The sequence below is a fragment of the Notolepis coatsorum genome (assembly GCF_963971535.1).
Source record: "Notolepis coatsorum genome assembly, chromosome: 5".
NCBI classification, from domain to species: Eukaryota; Metazoa; Chordata; class Actinopteri; order Aulopiformes; family Paralepididae; genus Notolepis; species Notolepis coatsorum.
The window spans coordinates 148,507,682-148,528,092 of record NC_140169.1 but is presented as its reverse complement, the minus strand read 5'-3'; the positions used below and the strand labels follow the sequence as shown (position 1 = coordinate 148,528,092).

Here is a 20,411-nt window from a genome sequence, read left to right as displayed (position 1 = left end):
TAGATATAGATAAGTACCATGCATCTAGATATAGATAAGTACCCTGCATCTAGATATAGATAAGTACCCTGCATCTAGATATAGATAACTACCCTGCATCTAGATATAGATAAGTACCCTGCATCTAGATATAGATAAGTACCAGTACCTTGCATCTAGATATAGATAAGTACCCTGCATCTAGATATAGATAAGTACCCTGCATCTAGATATAGATAAGTACCCTGCATCTAGATATAGATAAGTACCTTGCATCTAGATATAGATAAGTACCCTGCATCTAGATATAGATAAGTACCCTGCATCTAGATATAGATAAGTACCCTGCATCTAGATATAGATAACTACCCTGCATCTAGATATAGATAAGTACCTTGCATCTAGATATAGATAAGTACCCTGCATCTAGATATAGATAAGTACCCTGGATCTAGATATAGATAAGTACCCTGAATCTAGATATAGACAACTACCCTGCATCTAGATATAGATAAGTACCCTGCATCTAGATATAGATAAGTACCCTGCATCTAGATATAGATAAGTACCCTAATCTAGATATAGATAAGTACCCTAATCTAGATATAGATAACTACCCTGCATCTAGATATAGATAAGTACCCTGCATCTAGATATAGATAAGTACCCTGCATCTAGATATAGATAAGTACCATGCATCTAGATATAGATAACTACCTTGCATCTAGATATAGATAAGTACCTTGCATCTAGATATAGATAAGTACCCTGCATCTAGATATAGATAAGTACCTTGCATCTAGATATAGATAAGTACCCTGCATCTAGATATAGATAACTACCTTGCATCTAGATATAGATAAGTACCTTGCATCTAGATATAGATAAGTACCCTGCATCTAGATATAGATAAGTACCCTGCATCTAGATATAGATAACTACCCTGCATCTAGATATAGATAAGTACCCTGCATCTAGATATAGATAAGTACCAGTACCTTGCATCTAGATATAGATAAGTACCCTGCATCTAGATATAGATAAGTACCCTGCATCTAGATATAGATAAGTACCTTGCATCTAGATATAGATAAGTACCTTGCATCTAGATATAGATAAGTACCCTGCATCTAGATATAGATAACTACCCTGCATCTAGATATAGATAACTACCCTGCATCTAGATATAGATAAGTACCCTAATCTAGATATAGATAAGTACCCTAATCTAGATATAGATAACTACCCTGCATCTAGATATAGATAAGTACCCTGCATCTAGATATAGATAAGTACCCTGCATCTAGATATAGATAAGTACCCTGCATCTAGATATAGATAACTACCTTGCATCTAGATATAGATAAGTACCTTGCATCTAGATATAGATAAGTACCCTGCATCTAGATATAGATAAGTACCTTGCATCTAGATATAGATAAGTACCCTGCATCTAGATATAGATAACTACCTTGAATCTAGATATAGATAAGTACCTTGCATCTAGATATAGATAAGTACCCTGCATCTAGATATAGATAACTACCCTGCATCTAGATATAGATAAGTACCCTGCATCTAGATATAGATAAGTACCCTGCATCTAGATATAGATAACTACCCGGCATCTAGATATAGATAAGTACCCTGCATCTAGATATAGATAAGTACCTTGCATCTAGATATAGATAAGTACCCTGAATCTAGATATAGATAAGTACCCTGGATCTAGATATAGATAAGTACCATGCATCTAGATATAGATAAGTACCCTGCATCTAGATATAGATAAGTACCCTGCATCTAGATATAGATAACTACCCTGCATCTAGATATAGATAAGTACCCTGCATCTAGATATAGATAAGTACCAGTACCTTGCATCTAGATATAGATAAGTACCCTGCATCTAGATATAGATAAGTACCCTGCATCTAGATATAGATAAGTACCCTGCATCTAGATATAGATAAGTACCTTGCATCTAGATATAGATAAGTACCCTGCATCTAGATATAGATAAGTACCCTGCATCTAGATATAGATAAGTACCCTGCATCTAGATATAGATAACTACCCTGCATCTAGATATAGATAAGTACCGTGCATCTAGATATAGATAAGTACCCTGCATCTAGATATAGATAAGTACCCTGGATCTAGATATAGATAAGTACCCTGAATCTAGATATAGACAACTACCCTGCATCTAGATATAGATAAGTACCCTGCATCTAGATATAGATAAGTACCCTGCATCTAGATATAGATAAGTACCCTAATCTAGATATAGATAAGTACCCTAATCTAGATATAGATAACTACCCTGCATCTAGATATAGATAAGTACCCTGCATCTAGATATAGATAAGTACCCTGCATCTAGATATAGATAAGTACCATGCATCTAGATATAGATAACTACCTTGCATCTAGATATAGATAAGTACCTTGCATCTAGATATAGATAAGTACCCTGCATCTAGATATAGATAAGTACCTTGCATCTAGATATAGATAAGTACCCTGTATCTAGATATAGATAACTACCTTGCATCTAGATATAGATAAGTACCTTGCATCTAGATATAGATAAGTACCCTGCATCTAGATATAGATAAGTACCCTGCATCTAGATATAGATAACTACCCTGCATCTAGATATAGATAAGTACCCTGCATCTAGATATAGATAAGTACCAGTACCTTGCATCTAGATATAGATAAGTACCCTGCATCTAGATATAGATAAGTACCCTGCATCTAGATATAGATAAGTACCTTGCATCTAGATATAGATAAGTACCTTGCATCTAGATATAGATAAGTACCCTGCATCTAGATATAGATAACTACCCTGCATCTAGATATAGATAACTACCCTGCATCTAGATATAGATAAGTACCCTAATCTAGATATAGATAAGTACCCTAATCTAGATATAGATAACTACCCTGCATCTAGATATAGATAAGTACCCTGCATCTAGATATAGATAAGTACCCTGCATCTAGATATAGATAAGTACCCTGCATCTAGATATAGATAACTACCTTGCATCTAGATATAGATAAGTACCTTGCATCTAGATATAGATAAGTACCCTGCATCTAGATATAGATAAGTACCTTGCATCTAGATATAGATAAGTACCCTGCATCTAGATATAGATAACTACCTTGAATCTAGATATAGATAAGTACCTTGCATCTAGATATAGATAAGTACCCTGCATCTAGATATAGATAACTACCCTGCATCTAGATATAGATAAGTACCTTGCATCTAGATATAGATAAGTACCCTGCATCTAGATATAGATAACTACCCTGCATCTAGATATAGATAAGTACCCTGAATCTAGATATAGACAACTACCCTGCATCTAGATATAGATAAGTACCCTGCATCTAGATATAGATAAGTACCCTGCATCTAGATATAGATAAGTACCCTGCATCTAGATATAGATAAGTACCCTGCATCTAGATATAGATAAGTACCCTGCATCTAGATATAGATAACTACCTTGCATCTAGATATAGATAAGTACCTTGCATCTAGATATAGATAAGTACCCTGCATCTAGATATAGATAAGTACCTTGCATCTAGATATAGATAAGTACCCTGCATCTAGATATAGATAACTACCTTGCATCTAGATATAGATAAGTACCTTGCATCTAGATATAGATAAGTACCCTGCATCTAGATATAGATAACTACCCTGCATCTAGATATAGATAAGTACCCTGCATCTAGATATAGATAAGTACCCTGCATCTAGATATAGATAACTACCCGGCATCTAGATATAGATAAGTACCCTGCATCTAGATATAGATAAGTACCTTGCATCTAGATATAGATAAGTACCCTGTATCTAGATATAGATAAGTACCATGCATCTAGATATAGATAAGTACCCTGCATCTAGATATAGATAAGTACCCTGCATCTAGATATAGATAACTACCCTGCATCTAGATATAGATAAGTACCCTGCATCTAGATATAGATAAGTACCAGTACCTTGCATCTAGATATAGATAAGTACCCTGCATCTAGATATAGATAAGTACCCTGCATCTAGATATAGATAAGTACCTTGCATCTAGATATAGATAAGTACCCTGCATCTAGATATAGATAAGTACCCTGGATCTAGATATAGATAAGTACCCTGAATCTAGATATAGACAACTACCCTGCATCTAGATATAGATAAGTACCCTGCATCTAGATATAGATAAGTACCCTGCATCTAGATATAGATAAGTACCCTGCATCTAGATATAGATAAGTACCCTGCATCTAGATATAGATAAGTACCCTGCATCTAGATATAGATAAGTACCAGTACCTTGCATCTAGATATAGATAAGTACCCTGCATCTAGATATAGATAAGTACCCTGCATCTAGATATAGAGAAGTACCTTGCATCTAGATATAGATAAGTACCCTGCATCTAGATATAGATAACTACCCTGCATCTAGATATAGATAACTACCCTGCATCTAGATATAGATAAGTACCCTAATCTAGATATAGATAAGTACACTAATCTAGATATAGATAACTACCCTGCATCTAGATATAGATAAGTACCCTGCATCTAGATATAGATAAGTACCCTGCATCTAGATATAGATAAGTACCCTGAATCTAGATATAGACAACTACCCTGCATCTAGATATAGATAAGTACCCTGCATCTAGATATAGATAAGTACCCTGCATCTAGATATAGATAAGTACCCTGCATCTAGATATAGATAAGTACCCTGCATCTAGATATAGATAAGTACCCTGCATCTAGATATAGATAACTACCTTGCATCTAGATATAGATAAGTACCTTGCATCTAGATATAGATAAGTACCCTGCATCTAGATATAGATAAGTACCTTGCATCTAGATATAGATAAGTACCCTGCATCTAGATATAGATAACTACCTTGCATCTAGATATATATAAGTACCTTGCATCTAGATATAGATAAGTACCCTGCATCTAGATATAGATAACTACCCTGCATCTAGATATAGATAAGTACCCTGCATCTAGATATAGATAAGTACCCTGCATCTAGATATAGATAACTACCCGGCATCTAGATATAGATAAGTACCCTGCATCTAGATATAGATAAGTACCTTGCATCTAGATATAGATAAGTACCCTGCATCTAGATATAGATAAGTACCTTGCATCTAGATATAGATAAGTACCCTGCATCTAGATATAGATAAGTACCCTGGATCTAGATATAGATAAGTACCCTGAATCTAGATATAGACAACTACCCTGCATCTAGATATAGATAAGTACCCTGCATCTAGATATAGATAAGTACCCTGCATCTAGATATAGATAAGTACCCTGCATCTAGATATAGATAAGTACCCTGCATCTAGATATAGATAAGTACCCTGCATCTAGATATAGATAAGTACCAGTACCTTGCATCTAGATATAGATAAGTACCCTGCATCTAGATATAGATAAGTACCCTGCATCTAGATATAGAGAAGTACCTTGCATCTAGATATAGATAAGTACCCTGCATCTAGATATAGATAACTACCCTGCATCTAGATATAGATAACTACCCTGCATCTAGATATAGATAAGTACCCTAATCTAGATATAGATAAGTACACTAATCTAGATATAGATAACTACCCTGCATCTAGATATAGATAAGTACCCTGCATCTAGATATAGATAAGTACCCTGCATCTAGATATAGATAAGTACCCTGAATCTAGATATAGACAACTACCCTGCATCTAGATATAGATAAGTACCCTGCATCTAGATATAGATAAGTACCCTGCATCTAGATATAGATAAGTACCCTGCATCTAGATATAGATAAGTACCCTGCATCTAGATATAGATAAGTACCCTGCATCTAGATATAGATAACTACCTTGCATCTAGATATAGATAAGTACCTTGCATCTAGATATAGATAAGTACCCTGCATCTAGATATAGATAAGTACCTTGCATCTAGATATAGATAAGTACCCTGCATCTAGATATAGATAACTACCTTGCATCTAGATATAGATAAGTACCTTGCATCTAGATATAGATAAGTACCCTGCATCTAGATATAGATAACTACCCTGCATCTAGATATAGATAAGTACCCTGCATCTAGATATAGATAAGTACCCTGCATCTAGATATAGATAACTACCCGGCATCTAGATATAGATAAGTACCCTGCATCTAGATATAGATAAGTACCTTGCATCTAGATATAGATAAGTACCCTGTATCTAGATATAGATAAGTACCATGCATCTAGATATAGATAAGTACCCTGCATCTAGATATAGATAAGTACCCTGCATCTAGATATAGATAACTACCCTGCATCTAGATATAGATAAGTACCTTGCATCTAGATATAGATAAGTACCAGTACCTTGCATCTAGATATAGATAAGTACCCTGCATCTAGATATAGATAAGTACCCTGCATCTAGATATAGATAAGTACCTTGCATCTAGATATAGATAAGTACCCTGCATCTAGATATAGATAAGTACCCTGGATCTAGATATAGATAAGTACCCTGAATCTAGATATAGACAACTACCCTGCATCTAGATATAGATAAGTACCCTGCATCTAGATATAGATAAGTACCCTGCATCTAGATATAGATAAGTACCCTGCATCTAGATATAGATAAGTACCCTGCATCTAGATATAGATAAGTACCCTGCATCTAGATATAGATAAGTACCAGTACCTTGCATCTAGATATAGATAAGTACCCTGCATCTAGATATAGATAAGTACCCTGCATCTAGATATAGAGAAGTACCTTGCATCTAGATATAGATAAGTACCCTGCATCTAGATATAGATAACTACCCTGCATCTAGATATAGATAACTACCCTGCATCTAGATATAGATAAGTACCCTAATCTAGATATAGATAAGTACACTAATCTAGATATAGATAACTACCCTGCATCTAGATATAGATAAGTACCCTGCATCTAGATATAGATAAGTACCCTGCATCTAGATATAGATAAGTACCCTGCATCTAGATATAGATAAGTACCCTGCATCTAGATATAGATAACTACCTTGCATCTAGATATAGATAAGTACCTTGCATCTAGATATAGATAAGTACCCTGCATCGAGATATAGATAAGTACCTTGCATCTAGATATAGATAAGTACCCTGCATCTAGATATAGATAACTACCTTGCATCTAGATATAGATAAGTACATTGCATCTAGATATAGATAAGTACCCTGCATCTAGATATAGATAACTACCCTGCATCTAGATATAGATAAGTACCCTGCATCTAGATATAGATAAGTACCCTGCATCTAGATATAGATAACTACCCGGCATCTAGATATAGATAAGTACCCTGCATCTAGATATAGATAAGTACCTTGCATCTAGATATAGATAAGTACCCTGCATCTAGATATAGATAAGTACCCTGGATCTAGATATAGATAAGTACCATGCATCTAGATATAGATAAGTACCCTGCATCTAGATATAGATAAGTACCCTGCATCTAGATATAGATAACTACCCTGCATCTAGATATAGATAAGTACCCTGCATCTAGATATAGATAAGTACCAGTACCTTGCATCTAGATATAGATAAGTACCCTGCATCTAGATATAGATAAGTACCCTGCATCTAGATATAGATAAGTACCCTGCATCTAGATATAGATAAGTACCTTGCATCTAGATATAGATAAGTACCCTGCATCTAGATATAGATAAGTACCCTGCATCTAGATATAGATAAGTACCCTGCATCTAGATATAGATAACTACCCTGCATCTAGATATAGATAAGTACCTTGCATCTAGATATAGATAAGTACCCTGCATCTAGATATAGATAAGTACCCTGGATCTAGATATAGATAAGTACCCTGAATCTAGATATAGACAACTACCCTGCATCTAGATATAGATAAGTACCCTGCATCTAGATATAGATAAGTACCCTGCATCTAGATATAGATAAGTACCCTAATCTAGATATAGATAAGTACCCTAATCTAGATATAGATAACTACCCTGCATCTAGATATAGATAAGTACCCTGCATCTAGATATAGATAAGTACCCTGCATCTAGATATAGATAAGTACCATGCATCTAGATATAGATAACTACCTTGCATCTAGATATAGATAAGTACCTTGCATCTAGATATAGATAAGTACCCTGCATCTAGATATAGATAAGTACCTTGCATCTAGATATAGATAAGTACCCTGCATCTAGATATAGATAACTACCTTGCATCTAGATATAGATAAGTACCTTGCATCTAGATATAGATAAGTACCCTGCATCTAGATATAGATAAGTACCCTGCATCTAGATATAGATAACTACCCTGCATCTAGATATAGATAAGTACCCTGCATCTAGATATAGATAAGTACCAGTACCTTGCATCTAGATATAGATAAGTACCCTGCATCTAGATATAGATAAGTACCCTGCATCTAGATATAGATAAGTACCTTGCATCTAGATATAGATAAGTACCTTGCATCTAGATATAGATAAGTACCCTGCATCTAGATATAGATAACTACCCTGCATCTAGATATAGATAACTACCCTGCATCTAGATATAGATAAGTACCCTAATCTAGATATAGATAAGTACCCTAATCTAGATATAGATAACTACCCTGCATCTAGATATAGATAAGTACCCTGCATCTAGATATAGATAAGTACCCTGCATCTAGATATAGATAAGTACCCTGCATCTAGATATAGATAACTACCTTGCATCTAGATATAGATAAGTACCTTGCATCTAGATATAGATAAGTACCCTGCATCTAGATATAGATAAGTACCTTGCATCTAGATATAGATAAGTACCCTGCATCTAGATATAGATAACTACCTTGAATCTAGATATAGATAAGTACCTTGCATCTAGATATAGATAAGTACCCTGCATCTAGATATAGATAACTACCCTGCATCTAGATATAGATAAGTACCCTGCATCTAGATATAGATAAGTACCCTGCATCTAGATATAGATAACTACCCGGCATCTAGATATAGATAAGTACCCTGCATCTAGATATAGATAAGTACCTTGCATCTAGATATAGATAAGTACCCTGAATCTAGATATAGATAAGTACCCTGGATCTAGATATAGATAAGTACCATGCATCTAGATATAGATAAGTACCCTGCATCTAGATATAGATAAGTACCCTGCATCTAGATATAGATAACTACCCTGCATCTAGATATAGATAAGTACCCTGCATCTAGATATAGATAAGTACCAGTACCTTGCATCTAGATATAGATAAGTACCCTGCATCTAGATATAGATAAGTACCCTGCATCTAGATATAGATAAGTACCCTGCATCTAGATATAGATAAGTACCCTGCATCTAGATATAGATAAGTACCCTGCATCTAGATATAGATAAGTACCCTGCATCTAGATATAGATAAGTACCCTGCATCTAGATATAGATAACTACCCTGCATCTAGATATAGATAAGTACCGTGCATCTAGATATAGATAAGTACCCTGCATCTAGATATAGATAAGTACCCTGGATCTAGATATAGAAAAGTACCCTGAATCTAGATATAGACAACTACCCTGCATCTAGATATAGATAAGTACCCTGCATCTAGATATAGATAAGTACCCTGCATCTAGATATAGATAAGTACCCTAATCTAGATATAGATAAGTACCCTAATCTAGATATAGATAACTACCCTGCATCTAGATATAGATAAGTACCCTGCATCTAGATATAGATAAGTACCCTGCATCTAGATATAGATAAGTACCATGCATCTAGATATAGATAACTACCTTGCATCTAGATATAGATAAGTACCTTGCATCTAGATATAGATAAGTACCCTGCATCTAGATATAGATAAGTACCTTGCATCTAGATATAGATAAGTACCCTGTATCTAGATATAGATAACTACCTTGCATCTAGATATAGATAAGTACCTTGCATCTAGATATAGATAAGTACCCTGCATCTAGATATAGATAAGTACCCTGCATCTAGATATAGATAACTACCCTGCATCTAGATATAGATAAGTACCCTGCATCTAGATATAGATAAGTACCAGTACCTTGCATCTAGATATAGATAAGTACCCTGCATCTAGATATAGATAAGTACCCTGCATCTAGATATAGATAAGTACCTTGCATCTAGATATAGATAAGTACCTTGCATCTAGATATAGATAAGTACCCTGCATCTAGATATAGATAACTACCCTGCATCTAGATATAGATAACTACCCTGCATCTAGATATAGATAAGTACCCTAATCTAGATATAGATAAGTACCCTAATCTAGATATAGATAACTACCCTGCATCTAGATATAGATAAGTACCCTGCATCTAGATATAGATAAGTACCCTGCATCTAGATATAGATAAGTACCCTGCATCTAGATATAGATAACTACCTTGCATCTAGATATAGACCAGTACCTTGCATCTAGATATAGATAAGTACCCTGCATCTAGATATAGATAAGTACCCTGCATCTAGATATAGATAAGTACCCTGCATCTAGATATAGATAAGTACCTTGCATCTAGATATAGATAAGTACCCTGCATCTAGATATAGATAAGTACCCTGCATCTAGATATAGATAAGTACCCTGCATCTAGATATAGATAACTACCCTGCATCTAGATATAGATAAGTACCGTGCATCTAGATATAGATAAGTACCCTGCATCTAGATATAGATAAGTACCCTGGATCTAGATATAGATAAGTACCCTGAATCTAGATATAGACAACTACCCTGCATCTAGATATAGATAAGTACCCTGCATCTAGATATAGATAAGTACCCTGCATCTAGATATAGATAAGTACCCTAATCTAGATATAGATAAGTACCCTAATCTAGATATAGATAACTACCCTGCATCTAGATATAGATAAGTACCCTGCATCTAGATATAGATAAGTACCCTGCATCTAGATATAGATAAGTACCATGCATCTAGATATAGATAACTACCTTGCATCTAGATATAGATAAGTACCTTGCATCTAGATATAGATAAGTACCCTGCATCTAGATATAGATAAGTACCTTGCATCTAGATATAGATAAGTACCCTGTATCTAGATATAGATAACTACCTTGCATCTAGATATAGATAAGTACCTTGCATCTAGATATAGATAAGTACCCTGCATCTAGATATAGATAAGTACCCTGCATCTAGATATAGATAACTACCCTGCATCTAGATATAGATAAGTACCCTGCATCTAGATATAGATAAGTACCAGTACCTTGCATCTAGATATAGATAAGTACCCTGCATCTAGATATAGATAAGTACCCTGCATCTAGATATAGATAAGTACCTTGCATCTAGATATAGATAAGTACCTTGCATCTAGATATAGATAAGTACCCTGCATCTAGATATAGATAACTACCCTGCATCTAGATATAGATAACTACCCTGCATCTAGATATAGATAAGTACCCTAATCTAGATATAGATAAGTACCCTAATCTAGATATAGATAACTACCCTGCATCTAGATATAGATAAGTACCCTGCATCTAGATATAGATAAGTACCCTGCATCTAGATATAGATAAGTACCCTGCATCTAGATATAGATAACTACCTTGCATCTAGATATAGATAAGTACCTTGCATCTAGATATAGATAAGTACCCTGCATCTAGATATAGATAAGTACCTTGCATCTAGATATAGATAAGTACCCTGCATCTAGATATAGATAACTACCTTGAATCTAGATATAGATAAGTACCTTGCATCTAGATATAGATAAGTACCCTGCATCTAGATATAGATAACTACCCTGCATCTAGATATAGATAAGTACCCTGCATCTAGATATAGATAAGTACCCTGCATCTAGATATAGATAACTACCCGGCATCTAGATATAGATAAGTACCCTGCATCTAGATATAGATAAGTACCTTGCATCTAGATATAGATAAGTACCCTGAATCTAGATATAGATAAGTACCCTGGATCTAGATATAGATAAGTACCATGCATCTAGATATAGATAAGTACCCTGCATCTAGATATAGATAAGTACCCTGCATCTAGATATAGATAACTACCCTGCATCTAGATATAGATAAGTACCCTGCATCTAGATATAGATAAGTACCAGTACCTTGCATCTAGATATAGATAAGTACCCTGCATCTAGATATAGATAAGTACCTTGCATCTAGATATAGATAAGTACCCTGCATCTAGATATAGATAACTACCCTGCATCTAGATCTAGATAAGTACCCTGCATCTAGATATAGATAAGTACCCTGCATCTAGATATAGATAAGTACCCTGGATCTAGATATAGATAAGTACCCTGAATCTAGATATAGACAACTACCCTGCATCTAGATATAGATAAGTACCCTGCATCTAGATATAGATAAGTACCCTGCATCTAGATATAGATAAGTACCCTAATCTAGATATAGATAAGTACCCTAATCTAGATATAGATAACTACCCTGCATCTAGATATAGATAAGTACCCTGCATCTAGATATAGATAAGTACCCTGCATCTAGATATAGATAAGTACCATGCATCTAGATATAGATAACTACCTTGCATCTAGATATAGATAAGTACCTTGCATCTAGATATAGATAAGTACCCTGCATCTAGATATAGATAAGTACCTTGCATCTAGATATAGATAAGTACCCTGCATCTAGATATAGATAACTACCTTGCATCTAGATATAGATAAGTACCTTGCATCTAGATATAGATAAGTACCCTGCATCTAGATAGATAACTACCCTGCATCTAGATATAGATAAGTACCCTGCATCTAGATATAGATAAGTACCCTGCATCTAGATATAGATAACTACCCGGCATCTAGATCTAGATAAGTACCCTGCATCTAGATACAGATAAGTACCTTGCATCTAGATATAGATAAGTACCCTGCATCTAGATATAGATAAGTACCCTGGATCTAGATATAGATAAGTACCATGCATCTAGATATAGATAAGTACCCTGAATCTAGATATAGATAACTACCCTGCATCTAGATATAGATAAGTACCCTGCATCTAGATATAGATAAGTACCCTGCATCTAGATATAGATAAGTACCCTGCATCTAGATATAGATAAGTACCCTGCATCTAGATATAGATAACTACCCTGCATCTAGATATAGATAAGTACCCTGCATCTAGATATAGATAAGTACCAGTACCTTGCATCTAGATATAGATAAGTACCCTGCATCTAGATATAGATAAGTACCCTGCATCTAGATATAGATAAGTACCTTGCATCTAGATATAGATAAGTACCCTGCATCTAGATATAGATAAGTACCTTGCATCTCCCAGACCTTCAGAGGAGCCATGTCGTTGCTGCTCTCCAGGAGGTGTTTCTGAAGCTCGGCGAGTTGCTCCTGCAGCTCAGGGTGAGATTTTCTACGGAGAGGAGAGAGGAAGAAAGGAATCTATAATCCCACCGTCACAATAACACTTGTTCAAAAACATTATGTTTTTGTAATCTGTGTAAACTGTAGAATCCATTTGGAATAAAAGAAAATCGTATGTTTGATGTTCACATTTCAGAAAGATTAAAAAAAATGATGTGAGCTGTGTTGTGTGTATTGTAAGATGTCAAGATAGCCATCAACTTCAGACATATTCCACAGAGGGGGTTTTACTTTCATACCAGCAGGTATTTTATAGAGTAAATGTAAAACGTTGCAAATGTTATCAAATCAAAAGCAATCCAGTCAAACCGCATTATGACTATAAGCAGCAATAACAATAATAAACTATTTGTAGAGCACCTTTCATACATGAATTGCAGCCCAAAGTGCTTCACAGCAGTAATGTAGACAGAAAATAGACACAGGCATAAAATAAGCACAGAATTTACTAAATAAAAGCAATGCATAAAGTGCAGACGTAAAATAGACGGAACAAGAGCAACGCATAAAGTGTAGACAGAATAAAAGCAGTGGAATAAAATATAAAAATAAAAAGCTCTTGGGGCGGCTACGTGGCGTAGTGGGCAAGGCGCTCGCCACGAATACTGGAGACGCTGGGCTCGCCTGTTCAGACATAAGAACATGTATAAAAGACAATAAAAGTAGTGCAACGTAGAACATGCAGACATAAGAATAGGCATAAATTAAGTACAATAAGTCCAGTGTTGCTCGAAGGCACGTGAACCCCCCCCCCCCCCCCGATTATTGATCCCCTTGGGGAAATTCGGGCATCATAGCAGCATGGGGGGAGGGGAGGTACAGGTATGGGCAGGGTAATATTATAAAAGACATACATGATGTAGGCAATAAAATGAGATCTGAATATAAAAATATTAGAAAAAGAAACGGTGTAAACAAAAGTGCAGATGAGGGTCTGTATGCCCCATCGGTTATATTATGTTTTTTTTTTTTTTTTTTTTTTTTATATATAACTACAATTCGAGAGTTGAAGAACATATTTAGTACAACAGCGAACAGATATAATAACTCTAATTGTAAGAATTCTGTGTTTAAAAAAGGCTGTTTTGAAACACAGTTTGTGCTCTCCACAGAGGAGAGGTGGGGGCTGTGTTTATTTTTGCATCTGAATAGAGCTGCGCGTTGGGATTCAGATTCACTGAGCCAGGTAAAGGCATTCACACAGAGAGAGTCATTAACGTTAACAATGGACGCATTCAGGTGAGGGTAGTTGTCCACGCCCCCCCCCCCCTCCCCAAACTAGCTGAAGTGTGAACATCTTTGAGAGACATTTTCTCCCCTTGAGTATTCTAGACAACAGACTGAGTTACAAGATTTAAATGAATATATGATATTCAAAACATTCTCAGATTTCAAAGTATGACACATCATTTGAAAGCTTACATTCTGTACTTTCACAATCTGGAAAAATCTGGAAAATGAAAATGGAGACATGTAGGCACAAACCCTGGACTCGGTCACATATGTTACAATAAATATAGGAAATAAAGAATTTCTATCTGAATATATACTATGAGTAATAGTCAAAGTAAACCGTGTACACAAGATGCAGTATACACCTTAACTGGCGTGATATACGTAGAGCCATATGGAATCCGCGTTCACGGAATCGCGGACAGAATCGCGGAATTGATCAATAAAAATGGAATCAACTGTAAAAAAAAAGAAAATAAATAATATATATATATTTTTTTAGATTTTTCTTTTTTTTATGTTGTGGGACTTGTACAGCACTTTGTTCAACTTTGTCAGTGCTGTAAAGTTTAAACCTTTTTAAATCTTAGACAAACAAAACACTTTGCTTTCATGAAATATTGTAAGCCGTCATTTGAGGCTTTATAAAAGCAGCACAATGAACACAAATCTGTCAGTGACGGAATTTGGAAAAGAATAAAATGGAATTTGGAAAAAAAATAAAACGGATTTCATATGGCTCTAGATGTACGTCATACGTTGTAGTCCGTGCAGGTTTTGGTGGTACTTGAGAGTCAGACACACTGACCGGTCAGACATTCCTAACAGTTGTCATGTCCGGCGGCCGTTAGTAACGTGCGTTTCAGCAGCATGCACCGGTTACTCACTTTAACGTTCCGAAGAGGAAACCTTGGACTTCATCAACGTCCTCTTCGTCACCGTTTGAAGCCGTCTTTGAATCTGCAGAATTAGGGATTTGCTTTTTTAATTCCAGTAAGAACAGAGAGACGGGGGGAAAAGCTTAATTTACCTTTCCTTCAACAACACAGAGACGGAATGCAAACTCTATTTTTCCCGCCTCCCGTCTATTTGAATTTTCTCCGATAACAAAAGAGGCCGACAGAAGAGAAGGGGCGCTACCTTCTATTTTGATTTATTCAATAGAGACCAGAGTGTTGTTCTTATGTACCCCAGTTGCTATTGCATGCACATATTCGTGTTTCATTACATCTACAGTATGTGTAGTACATGCTTACCAACTGTTTCGCCTGTTTTACTGCAACACTACTATCGCCGACATCTAAGAAGGGAGATCCCCCCTTGAACGGCCCTTCTAAGGTTTCTCTCCTCCACATTGCCTGTGGTGCTTTTTTCCTATTGCTAGGTTTTTAGTGAGTTTTTCCTTACCTTCGCGTGGGGTCTGTCTGGGAGGGTTGCATTTATTTATTTTACATTTTATTTTGGATGTCATGGTGTTTTTTGTTTTGTTCTTGATTTATTGTGATGTTTCTTCTCGACTTGTTTAAAGAAGACGTGTCCGGCCCATGGGGACATTAACGCGTGTCATCGGGCCTTAACACATTGACCGCCAAAAACGGCTTACGACGCGTTTGCTGGCCATGCTAATTCTGCCAGACCACGCTGTACGACGTTATTGAGATCATATTTCATTTTTTCCCCATGGCATTCATAATTCCGCCACCCAGCCTCTGGTGATACAGTGGGACTCTGCACAACAGTGCAACGCCTCAATACCGCCGCCTGGTGGATGATCAGGCGAGTTACAACCGGAAGTGGATCTGGTGATCTCGGTGCATCTGGGAAATCCGTCCGGCAGTCACATATCGTTGCGGGACTCTAGACACACATCCGTGTATATGGATCGCTGCCATAACTCAATAATCAATATGATTTGGCCGTTTATTGCGCCATACAAACCGGAAATGGATCTAGTAGATTGACGTCAAATAAGTGGGATCTTTTTCCTCCAGTCTCATCGGCGAACGGTAAGAGGACAGTAACGTTACTTTCAGCTTGATTGTTTATTCTTTTCACTGCAAACCGCTCTGATCAATATATCACCCATACTACATAAAGCATTTACTGACGATCACGGAATTATAAACGACCCCCCCCCCTTTCATCCGCTCATGATGAATCATAACGAATACGATCATGTATAGTTGAATTTTTTAATATAGCGTGTATCGGCAATAAACGGCAGTTGATAATCTATATATGCGTTTATGCCTATAACTCACGTTCTATGAATTACTGCAGAAAACGATAAAAACATACTTATATTCTAGAAGGTATTTTTGGAAGAATCTATGAATGAAAAAGTATAACGTTCCTACATCCTGAACGATAGATAATCGATGTTGAATGGGCCATAGTAATGTCAATTTAGCAATACAATTAAAAAAGTTATAGCCCTGCAAAGAAGGTGAACATCTCCATAGGCTTAGACTGGTGGCAGTGAGCCTACATTGATGGATAGAAGCGTGGCAGGGAATGTGTTAAAGAAGACGTGTCCGGCCCATGGGGACATTAACGTGTGTTGTCGGGCCTTAAAGAAGACGTGTCCGGCCCATGGGGACATTAACGCGTGTTGTCTGACCTTAAAGAAGACGTGTCCGGCCCATGGGGACATTAACGTGTGTTGTATGGCCTTAAAGAAGACGTGTCCGGCCCATGGGGACATTAGCGCGTGTTGTCTGACCTTAAAGAAGACGTGTTTGAGTGGAGAATAAGAGATGGTTCATCACCAACATACCTTTCACCTTGGTGTCGTCCACAGCTTTGTACTCTGTGCTCTTTATCGCCAACTCCACTCCGTATCCGGACAAAAGAATATTCTCTGGCTTTGGTTCCTGCGGCAGGAATGGGTGTAAACGGGTAAAATGGTAAACAGTGCATTTATATGAGAGCTTTTATCCAAAGCGCTTTACAATTTGTTCCTCACATTTTTAACCATTCACTCACACATCCACACACCGACGGTGGAGGCGACCATGCAAGGTGCCAACCTGCCCATCGGGAGCAGTTAGGGGCGTCTTGCTCAATGACACTTCGACGCGCTTCCCGGGAGGAGCGGGAATTGAACCGGGAACCTCCGGATTACCAGACGACTGCTCTACCTCCTGAGCCACTGTCGCCCCGGGTGGTTTAGGTAATGTAATTTCTTTGACCATAGATTAGGTTGGTTTATGTTGGAGAATAGTGGTGTTTGTTTGTTGTTTTGGCCTGTGCTTCCTTTTTATATAAATAAATATAATTTTGTTTACAAACCTGGTCATCCTTTTCCATCAACAAATGTTTATGTTACAGCCCTTCACCCTTAGACCTCAGGGGTCGTAACAGTTGGGGGTCCTTCAATGTCCTCCGGTAGACCGATAATTCTTATGTTATTCTGTCTTTCGGGAGATTGTACCTCGGTGAGCCTAGCTTGGATCTTAGCTAGCTCGGCTAGTCTGATAGTTTGGTCCAACTCGAGACGCTGCATGAGCGAGATAATCTCTCTGGTATTGTCTATGGTTTTTGTGTGAATTATTATATGTATTGTGTGTTATCTCTCCACTCCACTCATTTTTTTTTTATATATAAACTATATACATATTTAAATCAATATCTTCCTTTTGAATAAAATAGGCTCAGGAATCAGGATTGTTAAAGCTAATTAGCCTAATCCATGTGAAACAGAGTAGCATATACAGTATATTTCAAATGTTATTGCCGTCATCTTGGCCAGGTCTCCCTTGCAAAAGAGATCTTGTATCTCAATGGGACTTCCTGGTTAAATAAAGGTTAAAAAAAATATATATATGCACACACACACACACACACGAAAGGGAGAATAGCTTATAGCAGACCTAATGATGTTACAATAGTTTTGCTAATGAAGTGAAATATTTATTATCAACTATCAAGTTCGTTCTTATAGTGTACATTTTGGCTACTTCATTGATCATCATCATTGAATATACAGAGAGAAAGAGAGGGAGAGAGAGCCCCCCCCCCCCCCTTTTCACTATTAGAACTCCATGAAACAGATTTCTCCTGTGCCTGTGAGCTAGCTTAGCTTAATTTGCACTAGCAGCTAACGTTAGTTAAAAAGGTTTTTAACCGCGATGGGCATATAGTAATGGCGAGGATATAAAGCATGTTAAAGACGCATTTATTGGACGTGTTGCTCGCGGAGTTTACATAGAAACAGCGCGAGTCGCAAGAGGAGTTATCACAGGCTGTAGAACGCAGGGCTGAAGATCTGCCAAGCTGCTTCTAAACTGTAAAGTGTGGGTATCAGCCAGGCTCAGCCCCTCGCTTCCAGCTGGAGCGAAACACGGAAGTTATCAAATGAGACGAGTCGAGTCCTGGCTCTAGGCAGAATCACGATTAGTGGTCTAAGAGAAGTTCATTCTATGTTGAACGTGATTCACTGCGCATTAGTAAGATTACACGTTGCGCATGTTATGACTTTGAATTAGGGATGCTCGATATTGGCTTTTTTACCGATACCGATATACCGATATTGTCCAACGCTTAATTTCCGATACCGATATCAACCGATATCAACCGATACCGATATATGCAGGGTTTCACCCCCCAAAAATGGAATAATTTCAGGTAATTAACATTACATATCTCTTGTTGTGGAATTAACACAACATTACAATAAATAAAATCAGAATTTGTTCTTACTTGCTTGCCTGGGTAAATAAAGGTTATAGAAATGTTTATAAAAAAAAAAAAAAAAAAAATTTGAAAACCGATACCGATATTTTCCGATATCACATTTTAATGCCGATATCGGCCGATAATATCGGACATCCCTACTTTGAATGTCTGCCATTTCCACCGCAAAAGGCACATACAATTAACAATACGACGCGTCGATCATGAATAAAACCTTTAATGTAGGGCTGGGCGATAAAACGATAACGATAAATATCGCGATAAATTATTTCCTCGAAATAAACTCGAAACGTGGTCGCAAAGTTTCGATATATCGATTTTCCACGTTTGGCTCCGCTCAGCCTCGGCTCAACACACTCACTAACAACAACCAACGTTACGTGATGACGTGACGTGCTTTACGTGATGACGTGACGTGCTTACGCACCACAGCTCCAGATGCGCCACTGTTTTGGTTTAGGACTCAAGGCTGGCGCTAGGATAATTAGCTTGCACGGCACTATTTTATATATTTACGTGCAGAGTATGTGTGTGGCGTGAATTCTGATGCCACGGTTATAGTAGTGTGTGGTATACGGTGGACGTCATTGCAATGTATTCGGGCGGAACAGAGTATTTTGGATATTTAGGACATTTGGATACATGCGTGGCTAGGATAATTAGCCTGCACGGCGCAATTTTATATATTTACGTGCCGAGTATGTATGTGGCGTGAATTCTGATGCCACGGTTATAGTAGTGTGTGGTATACGGTGGACGTCGTTGCAATTTATTGGGGCGGAACAGAGTATTTTAGGGATATTTACTAGTACATTGTCATGGGATTGTCTCGCTCTGGCTAACTGCTAACGTGCGCGGACTGATGACGACATCAACTCGAGTCATTCGCAGCAGAAAAACAAGTCCATCGGCG

General features: G+C 36.9%; 1 protein-coding gene across 1 annotated transcript in view; it reads right to left on the bottom strand.

Moving 5' to 3' along the window:
* uggt2 (UDP-glucose glycoprotein glucosyltransferase 2) overlaps positions 1-20,411 on the bottom strand; it is a gene marked incomplete at its 3' end in the record, with an annotated part of 260,476 nt that overhangs the window by 221,324 nt on the left and 18,741 nt on the right. The window contains exons 7-9 of the mRNA XM_084314328.1: positions 17,580-17,676; positions 15,691-15,763; positions 13,459-13,559 (exon numbers count right to left, since the gene is read on the bottom strand). Coding sequence (XP_084170454.1) covers positions 13,459-13,559; positions 15,691-15,763; positions 17,580-17,676 — 271 coding nt within the window. The remainder of the gene's footprint in view (positions 1-13,458; positions 13,560-15,690; positions 15,764-17,579; positions 17,677-20,411) is intronic.